The sequence below is a fragment of the Cantharellus anzutake genome (genome assembly GCF_015039405.1).
Source record: "Cantharellus anzutake strain C23 chromosome Unknown EI90scaffold_33, whole genome shotgun sequence".
NCBI classification, from domain to species: Eukaryota; Fungi; Basidiomycota; class Agaricomycetes; order Cantharellales; family Hydnaceae; genus Cantharellus; species Cantharellus anzutake.
In genome coordinates, this window is record NW_024066983.1 from 25932 (window position 1) to 45216 (window position 19285).

General features: G+C 46.0%; 6 protein-coding genes across 6 annotated transcripts; 2 read left to right on the forward strand and 4 right to left on the reverse strand.

The window, feature by feature from the left end:
• Positions 1-247: 247 nt before the first annotated feature.
• EI90DRAFT_3017419 (uncharacterized protein) lies at positions 248-830 on the reverse strand (the record flags this gene model as incomplete). Its single annotated transcript, XM_039057095.1, has 2 exons — positions 248-715; positions 777-830. 2 exons carry the CDS (start codon positions 828-830, stop codon positions 248-250), a joined length of 522 nt encoding a protein of 173 aa, XP_038914473.1.
• A 1953-nt stretch (positions 831-2783) lies between these two features.
• EI90DRAFT_3125531 (uncharacterized protein) lies at positions 2784-3513 on the forward strand (the record flags this gene model as incomplete). Its single annotated transcript, XM_039063842.1, has 5 exons — positions 2784-2942; positions 3023-3137; positions 3183-3254; positions 3315-3365; positions 3422-3513. The coding sequence occupies 5 exons, from the start codon at positions 2784-2786 to the stop codon at positions 3511-3513; spliced, it is 489 nt and encodes a 162-aa protein (XP_038914474.1).
• Positions 3514-9070: 5557 nt separating this feature from the next.
• Positions 9071-9666, reverse strand: EI90DRAFT_3017420 (uncharacterized protein; the record flags this gene model as incomplete). The annotated part of the gene is made up of 3 exons (XM_039057096.1): positions 9071-9148; positions 9175-9501; positions 9556-9666. The coding sequence occupies 3 exons, from the start codon at positions 9664-9666 to the stop codon at positions 9071-9073; spliced, it is 516 nt and encodes a 171-aa protein (XP_038914475.1).
• Positions 9667-10034: 368 nt separating this feature from the next.
• EI90DRAFT_3125533 (uncharacterized protein) lies at positions 10035-10704 on the forward strand (the record flags this gene model as incomplete). Its single annotated transcript, XM_039063843.1, has 3 exons — positions 10035-10191; positions 10251-10355; positions 10403-10704. 3 exons carry the CDS (start codon positions 10035-10037, stop codon positions 10702-10704), a joined length of 564 nt encoding a protein of 187 aa, XP_038914476.1.
• Positions 10705-14843: 4139 nt separating this feature from the next.
• Positions 14844-16809, reverse strand: EI90DRAFT_3017421 (uncharacterized protein; the record flags this gene model as incomplete). The annotated part of the gene is made up of 8 exons (XM_039057097.1): positions 14844-14918; positions 15018-15040; positions 15087-15117; positions 15255-15299; positions 15541-15729; positions 15782-16368; positions 16542-16560; positions 16684-16809. 8 exons carry the CDS (start codon positions 16807-16809, stop codon positions 14844-14846), a joined length of 1095 nt encoding a protein of 364 aa, XP_038914477.1.
• Positions 16810-18669: 1860 nt separating this feature from the next.
• EI90DRAFT_2839690 (uncharacterized protein) lies at positions 18670-19000 on the reverse strand (the record flags this gene model as incomplete). Its single annotated transcript, XM_039053680.1, has 2 exons — positions 18670-18831; positions 18881-19000. Coding segments are annotated over 2 exons (282 nt in total), but the record flags the coding sequence as incomplete, so codon positions are not given.
• Positions 19001-19285: the final 285 nt, after the last annotated feature.

The window sequence follows — 19285 nt, forward strand, 5'->3', positions numbered from 1 at the left end:
TTGGCATTGCAGTTTCTGATGTGCATACTTCAGGTACGTCGAGCCGCTGTGGGTTTGGATACACAAAAGTTGCATCTGACTCAGGATTGATGGAATCCATACAGCACGGAGGCTCACCCAGAGCCTGGCCATCAGCATCACCAAGGATTTGATTGTTACATTGTGTAGTGTCATCACTACTCATGTCGGTGTCACTAATGGCGATTGGGTCGCAGGGAAATGGGGTATGGGAGTTGGATATGTGGTGTCAGTGGAAAAAGTCATGTAGGGTCCGTTTCTTCCCATCAGACACAGTTTTTTTGATTGCCTCTTGTATTCCTTTCTTAGTAGCCCTTTGCTTGGCTGCATGATAGCATCGGGTGCATTCTGCTGGGGTGCTGTTGATTGTGGTCCCTGCATAACGGACTTTGTTTCCAGGTATTGCACCACACTTTAGATGTGAAAGGACATCTTCGGCTTTAGACAAGCACTCAGCTAGTGGGGTATCGAAATAGGTGATGTCGACATCCTCATTCCAATCCTCAGCTCCGGACTGACTGTCATCACTGTCGCTTTCTGGCTCAATGTCACAGTTTCCAAGTCCATCCTCATTCCCATCCTCAGCTTCAGACTGGCTGTCACGACTATCACTTTCTGGCTCAATACCAAAGTTTCCAAGTCTGGAGTCTTCATGAGCCATGAGGTTAGGGCCTGGGGTGGTGTTGCACGGTTTTTTCTGAGTCCAAAAAGTTTTGCTAACTCAGAATGGATAGTGCCTTGGCTAGTCAGTGGCATACCTTAGAGTATTCCCCAAGATTGTTTGCATGATGGCGCTTCCTGTGTACAGGCATGAGTGAGCACAGCGCTTAAAGGGTAGAAAGGCATGGCTTCCTTTTTTGGATCTGGCAATCCCTGTAATACAGCACACTGCCCATGCTGGCAAACTTGAAATGGGGGGTCTTTTTTTTTTTTTGCAGGATTCTGGTCAGGGAGTGAAAGAGATGTGGATTCCGATGTAATGAAGTATATTGAAATTCATTTAATAATAATGATGTATATCAACATTTGGAAACCGAGAAGATATAAAACAGCATCACCTCTACACCTTTCAGGTGCCACATTGGCGTCAAAAGTGTTGAGGGGGGATGAGCAGCAATGTGAATTTCGCAATAATTTGCATCTGGATAGTACCGGGATTTGAAAGTCGTCTATCTTACATAGTCGGTCCACAAGGAATTGCATGCCCTGTTGTCCTCAATAGAAGTGATAAGTATTGTATAAGTGGATTATAAGCATCCATAGAAGGCCAATAGAAGGAGGATTTAACAATGCATTCAAACAAATCTATGGCAGATTATTTGGGGGGAAAAAGAAAAGGTGGAGAGAACTATTGTGTCATATCCCAGAATCCTGACCCCACACACTCCCACCACACCACACCTTCCTAACAACTCCACCATCCCCTACACCATGCCTCCCCACTCACCAAGTCACCTTCCCTCCTGATTGTCTCAGCTCCGGTCTGGTGGCGGCACACTGAACCTTGGCCACCCCCATCCCGGAAGCTCGGTCCCGAGTCGGAACATTCGGAGACTCCGGATTTGCTCCGATATCCCGACAGACCTCCAACATCCCGTGACACACCCTTAAAACATTCCTCCACCAATTTCATTTATTTGAGTCACCTAATATCCTTCGGATACGCAACTCCGCTTTCGGAGCTACCCGCATCCTTCGGTGATCTCACTCACATTATCACTTATTAGTCACTTTCCATTCTTAGCATGACTACCTTCTTCCTACCATTCAGTCGGCTAACCCTCCCTTACCCATTTCTTGTTCCCATTCATTTTCCGGCCTCCAACTCCGCCCTCCTTGGTCCGACACCTCGGTTCCCCGTTTAAGATATCGTTCAGGACCTTTCAGTACCTCTCGGTATCATTCAGCACCTTTCGTTGTTGCCCCATTGTCATTCGGACTTTGACTAAGTCCTTTCCACTCCTCTTTATAAATACCCGTAGATTAGAACCTGTAGTTCCTCAGTTCTAATCTCGACTAAAATGCTACCCAAAGTCCCTCTGAGTGAATCCCATTCCATTCTACAAGATACCTCAGACATAAGAAATACAAGGACTAACTGAGACGTAACGGAGGCACAGCGCTCCCTCCGAGTCGCTGAGGCCGCGTCCTTCTTAGAGCCTCTTGTACCATCCAGCAGAACTGGGCTTCCTGGAGAAGCTTCGGTCCACCACTGGAGCTCTTGGATTCCCCCTCTAGTTGAGCCCCACCTGCATTCAGACTCACGCATTTACCCCCTACGATCTGGGTTTTTGACATATTGGACATTGCCAGGTTTGTCACTCAACAACTCTCTGGTGGCTGTCATACTATGGTCTCATCTGTTTTGGGAGTGCCTGGCATTGTATCGAGTGGGCGCTGTCTTAGCCCTCCAATGTGAAACATATTTGTGGATATGCCCGAAATGGAATGGACTTCTGGTGCAGGGCATCCACAGTGCACGGTTGTCAGGGCACACACCCTGACTAGCCCGGACCCGGACCCGCATCCGGACCTGCTTCCACCTGCCGTGCTTCCTGCATGCATGCACGCTCCATGTGCCGCATGCTCCGGGCCCGGTTCCTACCCCTTCATGTGACTTCTGGGTATCCCTGGAAGTTTTGCTGATATTGTGGCCACTGTGGGAAGATGGGAAGTTAGCTTCCTTCTCATCTTCTTACCCACAGTAGGTTGTGCCCTGGATAGGGCTGGTTACACCAGTAGGTGGTGGACCATAGGGGAGGGTCATGGGGACCTGGGAGTCATCCCCTGACAGCGGTCCTAATGGGATACCTGGAGAGGCTGACATGATTGCCACTCATTTTGTTGCCATTGTCCAAGCAGAGGGGGTATCACTCCATCCCAACCCTATTGACTTCTCCATGCATGTAGCTGACCCTTACCCTGTGAGTCACTGATGAATGTTTTTGGGATATTGATGTTATAGCTGAGTCTGTGCTAACCCCTCTTTTTGCCTCGTTCATAGTTACTCCCCATGCCTGAGACCCTCTCATCTTATTTGGCCTGCTTGAACAATATACCCCCACTACAAGGAGCAGAAAATCACTTGCCAAGGCCACAAAATAATACCCTCATTAAATGTAAGTATTTGTGTGTTAAGTTACATTTGACACCCATTGAGAAAGCCCACCAGTTTGATGAATCCAATTCTGAAGATGCTTACATGTGTTTCTGCCAACAAGATGTCAAGTCAGTTTGTAAGACCTGTCAGACAGATATGACACCAATGGGTACTGATTGATGACTTTGACACTCAGTATGGTGTTTATTTGCATGCCTAGGTTTTCAGGATTCATCTGCCATGATAAGTATATTCCCTTGCATTTTTCTCTATTTGGGGAATCAGAACTCATTGGGTTTTCAGTGGATGAAGGCCACATCCACAACACTGAACTGTATGCCAATGCTAACAAGGAGTTTGCTCAATGGGCACTTATGGCAGTGCAGCACCAGTAAATGGCATTCCCTCTAGTCAACCCATTCCTAATGGCAATCCTCTTTCAAGATTGACACCGGACCAGAATGCCCAGATACAGAATGCAGTGCTCGCCATGCAAGCATCAGGTCAGCTCCCAATGAACACCTCTGCCCTAGCTGCAGTTACACAGCAGCTACAGCAATCTGGCATGATCCCTGTGTATAACAGGCAGATGCCTTAGTTGGCAGCACATTGGGAAAAAGCCTATGCCAGCACCACAGCAGTGAGCCGGATTTAACATTTCTCAAACCTCTCAAATGGCTGTTAATAGGAATTTTCCACAAATACAGCAGCAACAAATCCACCTCCAACTCCAACAACCTCCACCTGCACTGACAACATCAGCTCCATTGCAGCCCCAAACCTCTGCAGGCCCAGTGCCTCCACAACCTACTCTGTCATACAACCCCTCCCCTCATTTATCCCCAACTTCCATGCATCCACCCACTCCCTCTGTTTCACCCACAGATCTTAACTCGGGTCTTATGCAAAACTCTCCTACATGTCCACCTTCTCAGATCATGCAGTAGTCCTCCATGGTCAAGCCTCAAATCACTGGCATGCCGCTCCATGTTGTTAGAGATGGGCGGATTCAGACGACTCCAGAGTGGAATCGGAGACTTAGCGTGGAGGGACCTTGGCCTCAGCGACTCAAGCGGAGCGCTGTGCCATTGCTGTTTGTCCATTTGGTCCTTAATTTCACAGTAGGTGAGCAGGAAGTCTCTAGGGGGCATTTCAGGTCGATTTCAGACTGAGCCCACTACGAGTATGTACAAGCGCTGTAGGCGGGATAATCGCCCACACGCAGCGCCAGCTCGGATACCCGTTTCCACGATTAGAAAACCACCCCCCATTCATACAACGACTCGACACGGATTTGGTATCTAAAAATAGTACTAATTCCTACGATCCCATCGATACCAAGAACGTCCTAATCGGTGGAGAATTGACGGAGTTCTGTGTTGGACAAGTTAGGCACAGCAGGTCACGGGCATGTGCGGGCGTGGGAATCTCAGGCGGCAACCCAGAATTCCAGCCTCACTCGTTCCCACGGCGTCTAATAAATTGGTAAAAATGCTCATCGGCTGCGTGAGAGTTATCTCCGGCTACATTTCCAATTTAGGCTCTTAATTCCGTAAATCCATTGAGATATCGCTTATTTTCTCTTATTTTCATATTTCACCATCATTTCAGTTATTGATTGATATTCTTTTATTGATACTGTTACCCTTTTCTATTATTTCGCCTAATAAGGTATCCAGGTGCCATATGGTACCAATATTCCCCATCTATTATTTCTAAAAATAATTATTTCTTATAATCCTGTACATACCGGATTTTGGAATAGAAGTTCTCCCCTCCCCCATTTTCTCTAAGGTGCTAGGACGCGCTAGAGTGGGTGTGAGTGAGTGGATTCCAACAGTAGGAATAAGGGCAACAATCTAGCCTGCAACGAGTGGGTAGTGGATTTGTTGAGCCCGGACCTTGCGGAAACCCGGAGAACTCACCACGGAGTTAAGGATCGAGATAAGCAGAGTATAGTCAAGAAAGTAGGAGTTTAGGGAGTTTGGCCCCCACGAGCTTAGTCGGCATAGAGAGCCGCGAGCCCTCTTTCAGCGCCGATATATAATGGAGGGGGAAAAAGCACAAGGGAACGAAGGGGAACTGAATCGGAATGAAGGCGTCCGAATGGGAACAAAGGGATGTCAGAAGCGGAGCGGTACCGAAGGTCATAAGGCAGAACCTGTGATAAGTCCGAAAGGAGGTAAGGAGGGCGAGGCCCAGAGGGGCAGGAGGATGAGGGGAAGTGGGGATGATGACTACTGGCTAAAATGGGAAGAAGCAGCAGTCCAAATAGGGATGAGGGAGAAACGCGAGAAATACATTACAAGTGGCGAAAGTGCTGAAGATGATCTGCAAAGCTCGGAGGTTGCAGAGCTTACGGAGGTGGGGTTGAAAGTCCGAGGAATATTGGCAATGGTGTTTACGTAGTATGAGATCACCAATGCAATGGACTAAGACCAAGGTGGAGTCAAAGTCCGAGGTAGGAACTATGACGGAGGCTTGGAGCAAAGGTACGAGCGGTGCCCGAGTACAAAGTACGGGTCAGCAGCGGGAGGTCGTAACTTGGCGGGAGGTCGGCGGAAGAGGACCAGAGGGAAGAGAGGGGAAGGAAGGGAGGAGAGGTGTCAGGTCCGAAGGTGGGTATCGGAGCGGACCGCTATAACAACTACACTATACTTCCAACTTACTTGTATTGGAGTCAGCTGGGGAAACTTTAAGGTTTATTTGTCTGATTGCCATGTGCATCTAACAACCCCATTATTATTTTGATCAAAACATCAAGTGATCTCACACCGAACATGGGTCTTTGTTATGATAATATTGGTGGAGCGGTATTACTGTAATAATGTTGCAGTTTACTTCCGACAACGCCGTTTGGCTGGCTTTTTCTGCAGCACTTTGCCAGTGGATCTCTTCATGCCTGTGCGAGCCTTCCTCCTTCCTCCACCATTCACCTCTTGCATGCTGTCAGTTTCACCCTCCTGCGGAGTATGAGTTGCAGGCCCTGGGCTACCAGCGTTAGGTTGCTCCTGATCCTGTTGAGTTGGGTCTTGAGCTGTGTGCCAGTGGTCTCATTTCGATCATCCTCACTACTTTGGTCAGCATCTTCGCTGTGCAGGGGCTAATGACAAGGCATCAATGATTGGGCAGTTTGGCAAACAAAACTTGTGTTTGACTCACTCTTGCCCTCAGCCTGCGTTCCTGTTCTTCCCACCGCTGTCATCGCATTCTGCGATATGCAAGGTTTGGATTCTCATCGGCATCCATCGGGTCTTTGCCCTCATTTTCCAATTGGACCTCCTCACCTTCTTCATCATCACCAAATAGTTGTTTATTGTACCACTTTAAAGTATCATGATATGTGGTTGACAACATCTCAGGAAGTTTCTCGTACTCCAGGCCTTCCACCAGCTCGCATTGATAGAAGTTGAACCCGAGATCAAGTGAAACACCTGAAGTCTTCAGCTTTGACGAGGTGCTCCATTCCTTGTCTGGGAGGAGGAAATACAGTGCCCCAAAAAACTGTTGCAATGTTTTGCACCTTTGACTTCAAGAGCTTATTAAACAATGGGAAAGGGTTTTAAAATTCCAAATAAATATGTGAAACATGTGTCAGTATCTTGTCCATAACTCCACCAATTATATAAGCAATATGTTCATTTTTGGTAAAGTTATCCAATTCACAAGGGACCCATGTCATTGCAACAGTTTTTTGGTGTGCAGCCGGAATGGACTAAAACTGGAAATATCATGTGATAGGTCATGTGATATTGTTTAGTATACACACTAGTAAACAAATAAACATTGCTGGAGCATAAATACATATGGATTTAAAGCTGTAATCCCCAATTCTAAAATGTGTCAATTGGCTGCTTTGACAATTGAACAAGTGCTTTCTCCCATTGATTCTGGCCACAGTGCTTGCCAGACCTCATCAATTACTGCTGTCCACCATTCCACTGTTACCCAGCTTTGGTCTAAACATCATCCTGATGCTCCTAAGCCCAGTGGTGGTTGCCCATCTAAGCTCTCAGACACCAATATCCATCATGCAATGCATCTTATCAACTCTGGTAAAGCCAACAATGCTGCACAAGTCACCCAAATTCTTCAAAAAGTCACCAGCACCAGCCTCTCAACTGAGGCTGTTCATCTGCAACTAAAGGAGGCTGGTTGGAAAGTGTCAGGGCACGGCCTAACCAGCTACCCTGACTCCCTATGCTGGAAGGGAGTTGCCGTAAGACGATCCGGAGTGATCCGAAGAACGCAGGTAATCTTGCTTAGCTCTCGCTTAGCTCCCGCTTCCTATCTTCCGTCCACATGTCACCCCTTTCCCACACCTCGCTTATGATTATCCGAATGAATAGCTATCTTTTCATGTTGTCATTCTATCGGTTATCTTCTATCTCATTGTAGCCACACTCTAGTGGGTAGCGGTACCCATGTATATAACTCCTATCTTTGCTGAGGGTGGCACCTCAGCGTTAACAACGACTAGGATTCTCGGGAACACCTTTATCGCCGTGAACTGACATGCAGTCCCTGACAGAAAGCAGTGGTGAAGACGAAGCAGCCCATGCTCAGCAGACATCATAAGATGGAGAGAATGGACTTCACAATCAGCCACAAAGAGTGGACTCTGGAGGATTGGAAGAGAGTGGTGTGGTCTGGTGGGACTAAGGTGAATTGCTTGGGATCAGATGGGAGGAAATGGGTGTGGAAATGGGTGGATGAACCTCTTACAGACAGGCTGGTGCAAGGAACAAAAAATTTTGGTGGTGGTTTTGTCATGGTTTGGGGATGTATGACATCAGATGGAGTTGGAATGGCATGCAAGATTAATGGGAAGATGTATGCAGAGCTCTACTGCCAAATCCTGGAAGAGGACTTCCAGAACACCCTCTCATATTATGACAAAAACCCAGCCCACATCCTCTTCCAACAGGACAACAACCCAAAACACACCAGCAAAAGGGCTCAGAACTGGTTCAATAACCATGGTATCAGGGTCATGGAGTGGCCCTCCCAGTCCCCAGACCTTAATCCAAAACCATGTAAAGAGGAAGCTTGGGGAGTATGAAGAACCTCCAAGTAGTGTCCATGAGCTGTGGGATCAGTTTCAGGAGGGGTGGGAGAGGATAGAACCAAGTATTTCCCAGAATTTAATCAAGAGTATGCCTAGGAGGATTGAGACAGTACTTAGGGAAAAAGGTGGCTATACTAAATACTAGTTAATGTGATTTTCCTTTCTCCAAAATGCACACCAAAAAACCGTTGCAATGACATGGGTCCTTTGTAAAGTAAATAACTTTACCAAAAATGGACACATTTATTAGAGAATTGGTGGAGCTATTAATGAGCTACTAGCGCATTATTTCCATATTTTTATGCAATTTTAGGATCCCTTCCCAGGGTGCAATAAGCTTGTAAAGTGAAAAGTGCAAAACATTGCAACAGTTTTTTGGGGCACTGTATATCTATGGCCATCCTTATCAATAACTGGTGAAATAGTCCTAATGTCAACAATCACTTACTAAAATTGCTGCATTAGCAATCATGCCAACAGTCACCTTCCTAATCTTCCACTGCTTTGCAATGACATTAGTTGCACTGTTTGCCCATGCTGTTGAAATGACTTCACCTTCGGCATCTAACTCGGGGAGAGCACCTGAAAATAATAGGAAACAAATCGCCTACAATATCAAAGATAAGTGTTCTGCACTGACAATCTACCTTTTGGCAGCTAACGTGAGAGCTGCCAGGTGTGCACCTTCAAGATATAAGGTGAATGTAGAATTAGCGATGGTTGTTTGCTTTTACCGGGTGGGAAAATGAGTGGGCATGCCCATACATATGGTTTGTCATCCGATATATTGAGGAGTTTTTTGGCTTTGTGGTGCTTGTGAAGTGGGGTTTCATCATTTTGATAGAACAGGAACAGAACAGCTAGTCCATTCCCCTTCAGCGTATTTAGCCCCCAATGCTGAACTTCTCCAACACCATATATGAACTAATGATAGGTTGGTCAACTCCGATATTCAATGACACCTGCAAAAGAACTCAACATGTTTCACGAAAAACTTGTTCCAATTCTCCAGGTCTTCCTTGAATTCTCTGGGGATTAGGCCTGCCAGTTCACGGAAGTTCCCCTCCTTCCTGTGTGTCCCAAATCGCAGTGAGGGATCATAATCTTCCGCCTCCTTACTGGGGGCACACTCCTTTGGAGTCATAAACATGTTGACTGTGTAAGCATACATTCTCCCAAAGTGCCTGATATCGTTTAACTGAATATCAGCAGCACTGGTTTCGATGGCTTCTTCCTCGGATGGACGAGGGTTCCATTCAAATTCTCTAACCATCCTCTTCAAACTTGAATTTTCCGCCTGCAGCTCATCTATGACCTTTGAGGGCACCTCAGTAGCGGACCCATGGGTGGGTGAGTTAGGATTACATACTTTGATTGCCTCAGCTAATGATGTTATTCCAGTTGAATTTTCCCTCACATCACCCATTGATGAAAAAGCTGGTGTGGGGCTTCGGTGCAGGTCACTCATTGTTTGCGTCATTTTTGGAGGATGGAGCATGTGTCCCCAGGTGATGTCGGTGGATGTAGATCCTCTGAATTTGATTCCTGGATTCGGGATCACCCAGCCTATTCAGCCAGTTCGCTCGCCACCCTTTCTCACTGTACTGCTCACACAAGTTTCATTTACCACACTTTCATGGTGGGTAAGGTGGAATCACTCTGGACATCCAGATGACATGTGCAGCGAATTTTTTAACATAGGTACAAACACATCGGGTTTTCTTCCATATCTACATCTTGTTCATTACTCAACGGAACTAAAGTTCGCATCAAGGATAGCGAAAAATCATGGGATGGTGGGTTGATGAAAAGAAGATGGATTGGGTATATGAGCCAAACGAAACCAAGATGTGCCAGTACTGCTCTCGAGGCTTGACCCCACAGCGACATCAAGCACACGAGGAGAAATGTGCATGCAAGAAGGAGATTGCATGGATCACCCACCAGCAGTGGCAGCTGGAGGCCTATATCCTTAGTGAGGCCATCTTGAACGCGAAGCGCAATGGTGAGCACAACTGTCAATTGACTAATATTGATATTGTTTTTGGTACATGCCTTTTGCAGCTGTCAAGTCTATTGATTTTCCCCGTGGGAACAATGCTTCTGACAACTCCCTTGACCGTGATGGTCAACCTTCTCCTCTGGGGAATATGGGTGCCCTCCTGGAAAGTATGTCCCAGCAGCATTTGTCTGCCTCTACTTCTAACCAGTGTTAGGTTTGGAGACTTCAGGAGCATCAGTAGAGCTTGTGAAACATCCCCGCGCATCTGCACATTCCTGTCTCCTCGAACCAGAAAGCTCACAACTCACATCGGCTCCCCAGGAAGACTCTCCCTCACCAAGTTCCATGCCATTTCGTCCATTTGCATCCTATAATGATTACGTTTTCGCAGATGAGCTCATCTGGACACATGCAAGTGCTAAATCCATTGACCAGCTTCTGTCTACATATCCACCAGGGCATCTTACATTCCGAAACCACAAGGATCTATTTCAAGTTGTAGATCAAGCTGCTTGAGCAGCCCCATCGGTAAGCTGCGCATTCATAGTTTTTCTATGCCACTACCCTGTCATATCCATCCCTGGCCATCGACCTCCACTCCCTCCGATCCCTCCAGTCTACCTCTGCTCCTTCTTCACTAACCTCGGAGCTCCTGTATTCTGCAATCACCTCGGTACCTCTTGATGGTCACCACCCCCTCTTTTCAATTTATTACCTATGCCTCCCTAAGTACGGAGCCCCGAAGGCTTCCAGACAGCTCTGACGTCCGCTAGCACACTCCCACCTCCGCTGGGCAATACACTTGCTTGCCCTGCAAGCCCACCTTCGGGCCTATCCCTCCTTTCCATTTCTGGGTTATCGCCTACCATTCCGTTAACCCTGTAACCCGACTTGTCGGTAATATTCAATCAGCTGATGTCTAACCACATTAGCTCCGCTCCGCCATTTGCAGGCCCACTCTCGTTGTAACTATATATATACTCAACTTGTACATAGGTTACACCTCAGTAATAAAATTGACTAGAGTTTACCCCCTTCAGTTCTGGTTGCCAGTTCAGTACAGCAAGCGACAGAAAAAACTGCACACCCAATTTGGATGAATGACCCAGGCGGGTCTCGTGATGATCCAAAATGGCAGTAAATCAGGGTACCAATACAATCTCCATTTTGGCACCCATAACTGGGGTCCTAAGGAACCTAGCTTGTTTTGCATGTAACACTTGACACACACACATGCACGCATAATAGCATTACTCATGTGAACTATGAAAGAATACTAGAGGTAGCCTGCATGGCGAAACCAACTGCGAGCCTTTTCTGGTGTCACAGTATACACTGCACCCAGAAGTAGGTCTGTTGCACGGTGAAGCGACTGTGATGCAAATTCATTGTTGACATACATCTGGTTACGTCGCAACCAGAACTTGATAGATGAAAAAGCTGCTTCAATTGGGTTAAAATCTGGGGAGTATGGGGGGAGAAACTCCAAGCGGACACCGCTACAGTAACACAAGGATTAGAATAATGATCCCAAAACATTAGGATACTCACTGATCTTCACACATTTGTACAAGCCGATTAGATTTGTGAATAGGAGCATTGTCCATCACAAGGACTGAATTTGGCCTGGGGAAAGGATTCATCTTTGCAAGAAGAGCTTCAACAAAATGATCAAATGCTTCAGCCATGTATACCCCAATCTGGATGTCACAATACAGAATCCCTTCCAGCGACATTGCTGGAAGGATGGAATACCTAGTAAGATGGTCATCATCTCATGCTATATCATTTAAATCCTAGGATCACCTACTTGGTACTGCAAACAAAGAAGTCACGGCATCGTGCACGTTCTCCATGGGGGGCCCAACCATGGGTCCGGGCTGCCGTCTGACAGTTAACTCCTGTCTCATCCACAAATACTAGCTGTTCAGCTGGATAATTTGTTCCCATGTACTGTCTAAAGTCAGCACGCCTATTTTCATCTCGCTCAGCTACTTTCTGAAGCTATGATACATTTCAGCGATAAGGCCATAGTTAGATACTGATAGAATACCTTTTTGTATGTTAGACCACGGCACTTCATTTCACGAACAATTGTGCATTCACTGACTTCAATCTGAAACTTGTCATTGATAGACTTCTGCAGCTCAGAGAGTAAGAGATCAGGCTTCATTTCAATCAAACTGTCCAAGAACTATAGTGGGGAGTCAGGGGAAAGCACAGTTCAAACACAGAAATGTTACATTGATAGAATGAATGTTCAGAGAGCGAGGTCAGCCACGGGTTTCAGCAAGGGGACCATGACGATGCTTTTCCGGGTTCCCTAGAATATCATAGATGGTGCGGACAGGCACCTGCATTGCTGCTGAGATTTCTAACACACTCATGGTCTCAGACATAGTGATGAGGAGATCCTTAGATCACAGAAGCACATATGAAGGATATAAACATACCATAAATCCCGAACAATTAAACAGAAACAGCGCCTGCATACGAACGACTATGGGAACGATGCACGTGATTACTGAATGCACACACGAACTTTTGCTAACTCGACGAATACCAGGAAATAGAACACAACTTTAGTGCCATTGGAAAGGTGGGAATAAATGAAAATTTATGGTACCAAGAACGTGAGAAACCATCCAGAAATGAATGAGATACAAGGACATGAAGTTAGAAACCTGAAAACGCATGGGAAGACAGCTTCAAGAGGTCCAGAGCCCTAAATAAAATACATAAAAATATGATATCTTCAAGGACGACCTACTATAACAACGAACAATACATATGGAGGATTAGGATGTGATAATACAAAGGGGAATCAGGGAAGATGAACGAAATCCACAAAAACCACTAAACTATGATGGACCATGGTGGGAATTTTAGGGAACAATATTCTAATGAAGTGGAGAGCTATAATACATTCGTTTGAGTAATTCTTGACTACTAGCAACTTTTTCTTTCGGTTTTAAACCTGAATAATTCACACATTTACCATTTCAAGTCTCATTTTAACTAAATGTCACTGAATAAAAATGGAATAAATCAGCTGAAGGTCTCAGCGCAGCCGCACGCATAGTAATGCGAAGTTTGAATTCAGAATCACTGAGTCATAGCAAATTTAATGGTAAATATGAGGAATTTGAAATAGGGAAACTGCGACAAATGCAGCGCAGTCAAGTTTTAATTAACCATTAAAATAGCTTAGGTGAGGAAGGACAATAAGGATTCTAGGTGTAGTCTGACTGCAGTAGAGCTGCAGTTCAGCGCAGCTGAGCGCAGTAGAACTATAGTGTGAAAAATTCATTTTTTATTCAGTTTGAGAAAAATACACTGTAAATAAATCCTGTAAATAGGAGGTAGAGCGTGAAAAAGGAAGGCGACCCAAGGAGTATAAAAGGGAGACCCTTTCTGCGACTTTTCGCCCCCCTTAGAGAAGTAAGAAAATAGAGTATTATTTTCTCAAGCATTTCTGGTTGTCACTCCAGTGCGAAAAAGTGATATACAGTTAAGATTGCCACTGTAGTAAAAGGCAGCAATTAAGGAGAGAAATATTAAGTAGATATTTCAACAGGAGAGCGGTTAACACTCCAGATTTCAAAGTGTAAACACAAAACAGTTATTTTGCTACTGTTAAAACAAGCAATAAAATAAGACAAAAATAAAACAAACTCAAGGGACACTCCAGACACAAACCAAATCCATTAACTGAGTAGAATATTTGAAACTTCACCAAGTAGAAGATTTAATTCAAGTTAAATTCCAAATTAAACAATGCTACACAAAATTACACCTAGACAAATTAAGAAATTTCAATAAAGGCACAGCTCCGCAGGGCTCGGTTTATCTGTAAGTCAATTCCCAGAAATTTTAGACTAACCCATAAAAATAGAATTAGCCAAAACACTCGGATTGGTACTATATTTACAACTAATAATACTAGTACACTTCCCCATCCTAACTAAAGAACCAGGGAACAGCTTGGTGGTGGTCTCGTTTGAGCCTCCCAACTGACCTTCCTTCGTTCTCTCCTTCAACACACACAGCCACATCCATCTGGGTACCTCCGCAAGAGGTCCCAGGAGCGTCCGGTATGCAGGAGGTCATCCGGTGTGTCCGGGTCCGGGCGTGTTGCGCTGCAGCCAGATCAATGGTACATTGATACAAAGGAAGTCATCTGTGTGATAGGAAAAGAATAAAGAGGAAGGAGAAGATAAGAGAGAGAAGAGAAGAGAAGAAAGAAGAGTGAAAGGGGAAGAGGGGGGAGGTTGGGAGGAGCGGATGGTGGGGCACCGGGTCAGGTGGGGCCGGGTCAGGCAGGTGTGCCCTGACACAACTGACAGTTCTTCAAAATGATGGAACATAAGCCAAGGAGGTTAAGAGTGCCTCCTGGTGTCCCATGTCATTGTTTCCAGGTTGCTGCTACCTGGCATCGGTCTAGAATGCTTGACTCTTGACTGGTGCATCAAGTATCTTATTAGGAGAGGCTCAACACCGGCATACATAAACTCCGCTAGTCAGTTAAATATATTTTTTCCTGTTCATTATCCAACACTAAAGGAATGTCCATATGATCAATTCCAAGCTGGGCATAATCAACAGGAAAGTTTGTGGCCACTTTAGCGGCTCAGCACTGCAGTTCACAAATAAGGTCAGGATTTAGGGTTCTCCAGGTAGGCTGCCAGCTCGGTGTTAACAGAGGAATAGAAAGGATTTGGTGTTTCACCCTATCCCAAAAATCATTGATGTTCATGTCTTTCAGTGCAGCATTGAGCCCGATGTGTACAGCTTGAATGTCAGCCATGGTCCAAACCCCACAATCATACCTGTTCCATTGGCGCTGTTCCATCTAGGACTTGTAATGTATATGATGTTCATACAGCAAGATGGCACACCTACAGTGATTACTCTGGTGGACCAATTGGACTAGTTGTATCCATGCTCATCATCAGGGTGAATGAACAACCAGATGGCATTAACTAGGCCTTGAAGTATCTGAAGAAAGCGGTAACATTAAGACTGTAATGTGGGCTAGAATTAGGAAATGCACTGTAAACACCCACTGTGGACCGTGGCAATTGATATGGGTGCTTTGTTGTAGAGGTATGCTGTCAAGATAGTGCAGCTCTCATTGTTTGATGTTGACAACACTGAGCAGCCAGTGACCATGCCTCCTTGAGTAACACGGAATCATCCAACTGGTTGCATTGAAAAGATCGGTTCAGACCTTCTTTGTCGCTTGCTAATATTGGTCAGTACAGATTCCATCAGTGTATTCCCACATACATCCAACAGGCAAACTGCCATACAATGTCTCATTCCTTCACACTGGGTAGGAAACATAATCACATGGGGATGAGTGGTCTTGAGTATGTCCTGCAGCTTTTCATCTGTAAGGTCTTTCAGCATCTCAACATAGGCATCGATTATTGCTCTGTGTATCAGCCACTGGCAATTGACTGTTGGTAGTGCATCAGGGAAGATCGCAATATGTTTGTAATATCTTGCTTTGTCTCTGGTCTTGCTGTTGTTCACTATCTAATGAGACATCAGTGGCATCAGTCACAGGGGAACTTGGAAACATTCGTACTTTTTCAGTCTCTTGAGGTAAATGCAACTCCATTATTTCCTTCCAGATTTTTGTTGGCTTTTGTTGTTGGGTAGACTGGGTGGGTGAGTGGATGGCATCGAAGATTGTTCTAATTGGAGGAAGGCTTTGGGGACGAGGGTTCTCATTCCAGAACCTCTCCTCAATATCCTTGTCACAGCTGGGACTATCCACATCTCCAAACCCACTAGGAGGGACCAAGTCGGTAAGAGGCTCAGCATGTGTTTCGACATTGTCTGTGGGGTCCATTGTCTCATCTGGCCATGTCTCAGGTTCGCTATCTGGAGGGTTTACTGGCATCTCAGGGCCGAGAGTATCGCCTGGGCCACTGCCACTGTCGGTAGACAGGTAGGGCTCAACATGCTCATCGTCATCAGCTACACCCAGCTCTGGGCTCATCCTGATAAGTCCATCGAGTGCGCTTAGCTCGTTTCTAACTTGAGAATCATCTTCGGGGTCTATGCCATTGGTTCCTGAGACCAGAGTGGCAGAACCAGGGGGGGGAAGGCAGAAAGAAGAATACTCTGCGGTACTTGGTGCAGCTTGGGAGTCTGGACGTTCTAGGTTTGCTAGCAGATAGTGTGGTGATGCATGCCATAGATTGACATGGGGAAATGGTCCGTTCACGATTGTATCATGGCATTTGAGTAATGACTTTAGGTGGAGTTGCCATTGATATTTAAACAGGGCTGGGATCGAGGACAAATCAGCACATTGGTAATGTGGAATTTGTAGGACATACAATGAATATCGTCCATGATCTGAATCAACAAGTCTACCGATTGGACAATCCAGGTGCATGCATTAAGTTCCTCTCAAGCGAGCCTAAGCTTTTCCTCCTCAATACGAGTGAGCGATAGCACCGCTACTATGCCATGGTGAACCTGTTGGTCGACAATAAAAGCTGGTGGTTTCTCATCCAAGTTCCAGTTGGAATCCCACAGGCTCTCCCACATCTTTGTCCACTGTTCATCACTGGGATCCATGTTAAGCAGCTCCTTGACATTCATTTTGGCGTGTTTCAAGAGTCCAGGAGCCAGGATGGCCTAACAGAATGCTCGAGGCAGTCAACAAGCTCGTTATATTGCGCAACATGGGTGGAAATAATACAGGCATGGTCGTTTGTGCTATTGAACACTGAGACCATTTTCAAATATCCTCAAAGTACCAGATGAATTTTCGAGCACATCAGAATTCGCCTCAAATGGGGTATGCTTACCGACTTTTGTAACCAGCTGTCCTCCACACCATTGTGAGCTCCAAAGAGGGTTAATCTCATCCTGGTACTTGGCTAAGCGGATAAGGATGGCATGTTTGCGGAATCGGGCCAGAATGTACTTCTCCATGTAGTCCCTTTCTGTGCTAGATGGATTTTGTTAGAATGCGGGGATTTGGACGACTCCGGAATGGAATCGGAGACTTATCATGGAAGGACCTTGGCCTCAGCGACTCGTGCGGAGCGCTGTGCCATTGCTGGTTGTCCTAGGGGTCCCTAATTTCGGATCTAGCAGAGGGAAAGTCTCTTGGGGGGAATTCAAGTTGATTTTGGACTGAGGTTACAAGTTACTAGGTACATTGTATATAAGGAGGGGTCCGGAATCAAAAGGAACAAGGGTAGGACAAAAGGAGACAAAGGGAGATGGAAAGAGGAACAACACCGAGGGTCAAGTGTTTGACTCAATGGTGTTTCCCAAAGGAGGAATGAAGGGCCAAGACCCAAGAAGGAAGGAAGGAGGATGGGAGTCGGGAATGGCTAGCTGACTGAATAGAAAGGAAGCAGCAGCCCAAATAGGAATGAGGGAGAATAGCGGAATTGAAATGGACAATGCAATAGTTGCAAGGTCCGGAGTAAGTCCGGAAAGTCCGAACTCGGAGGTTAAACTCCGGAATATTGGCAAAGGTAATTAAATGGAATGAGCTAACCAATACAATGGGTATAAGCGGAGGTGGGGTCAAAGTCCGAGGTCGGAGCTAAGACCGGAGGTTCCGGAGACGAGACGTGAACGGAATACCGGAGCGGAGGCCCGGAGTTGGGAGCATAGGTTTTGCGTACTCGTCTGGAAGGTGTCGAGGTTGGGGTCGGACCCGGAATGTTCCGGAGTCGGACCGAAGGTGGTGTCCGAGCCGGAGGTGGGATAACCTCTTGGGAGTCGGCAAGGAGAAGGTGACGGAAGGGAAGTAGGGCTCCGGAAGTCGGAGTTCGGAGTTCCGGGAGCCCGGAGCGGAGGTCGGGATTGCATGGATATGACAGATTTTGCGGAAGTTTCAAATCGGACAGGCCAATTTGAGCTGTCAGATTGTGTAGGCATTCTTGAGATTTATCATGCAACGATCATACATGCTCCATGAGATCGATAGGACTATGGGACAGTGTTCATGCAAAGCTGATTCGGTCCAGCTCCTTCTTTATGGCATCCAATGTGTCCAAATGTGCCTGGGCTGATTGTTTGGCTTCCAAAAGTTTGGCAAACTTTTTCATTCTGGCTTGATCATTGTCTAGGGCATAACAGCATAAGTCAACACCGAACATGAGATTGGGAATGGGCATACAGGCTCGAACGGAGAGCTGCAAAGACTTTTGCTCTTCCCACTGGGATTGAAGGAAAGGAGTTGTGAATCCCCTCTACTCTTCAAATCTTGCAGGAGGTCAGTTAGAAGTGCCTCCTCATGAACAATGGCGGCCAATTTGGACCTAGCCAATGAAGCAAGGCAGTCTCGGCCACGGCACCCAATCATTTTGATTTTGTTGTCGATAGTTGTGATTTGTTTTGCCAGCTATAGTTTTGGGACAACATTGCATAAGAGAGGGTTGTCGACTGAACAGTGTTGGGACTCACACTCATTATGCATTCAGGCACAATTGTATCAACAATCAAAGACCATAATCGCTCATTTCCTTCCCCATTTGACTTTCCAAACCCATTTCGTTTCCAGGGGTGAAATGCGATTTGACAACAGAATTGATGTGTGTAGGCATGGAAGACTGAAACGGCGATGCTCAATCTAGGAGCGATTTCAGGGATAAGATTGTACTTTGTTCAAATATCAGAGGTTGTAGTTGCAGACCATGTGAGGCCATACCTTGGTGATCGATTGATCAAGAACACACCTAACATCATACATTAATCCAATAGTGGCATTTGAGGGTAGTTGGCGGCTATGTGCAAGGAGCATGGCAATCGAAAAGTGCTGCTGTTCACCCAGAGTGCATACATCACAGAGGAAAAGGGGGATGTCATGATGGCATACAGTTGCCATCAGGCCCTTCGAACGGAAGGTATCCGTTTTGAGGCTGACTGCTTTCCACGTTTCGTGGCTCTGTGTGATTCTTCACATTTATCAATAGCACCATCTGGTACAAGGGATGAGGGATGAGATACTTCCGAACAGCCTCTAGATGCAGCTCATGCATCAGAGATATGGCAGGCAGCTTCCTTGATTTTGGCATCGGTGAGGAATGTGCAAGTTTCATTCCAGGGAAGAATC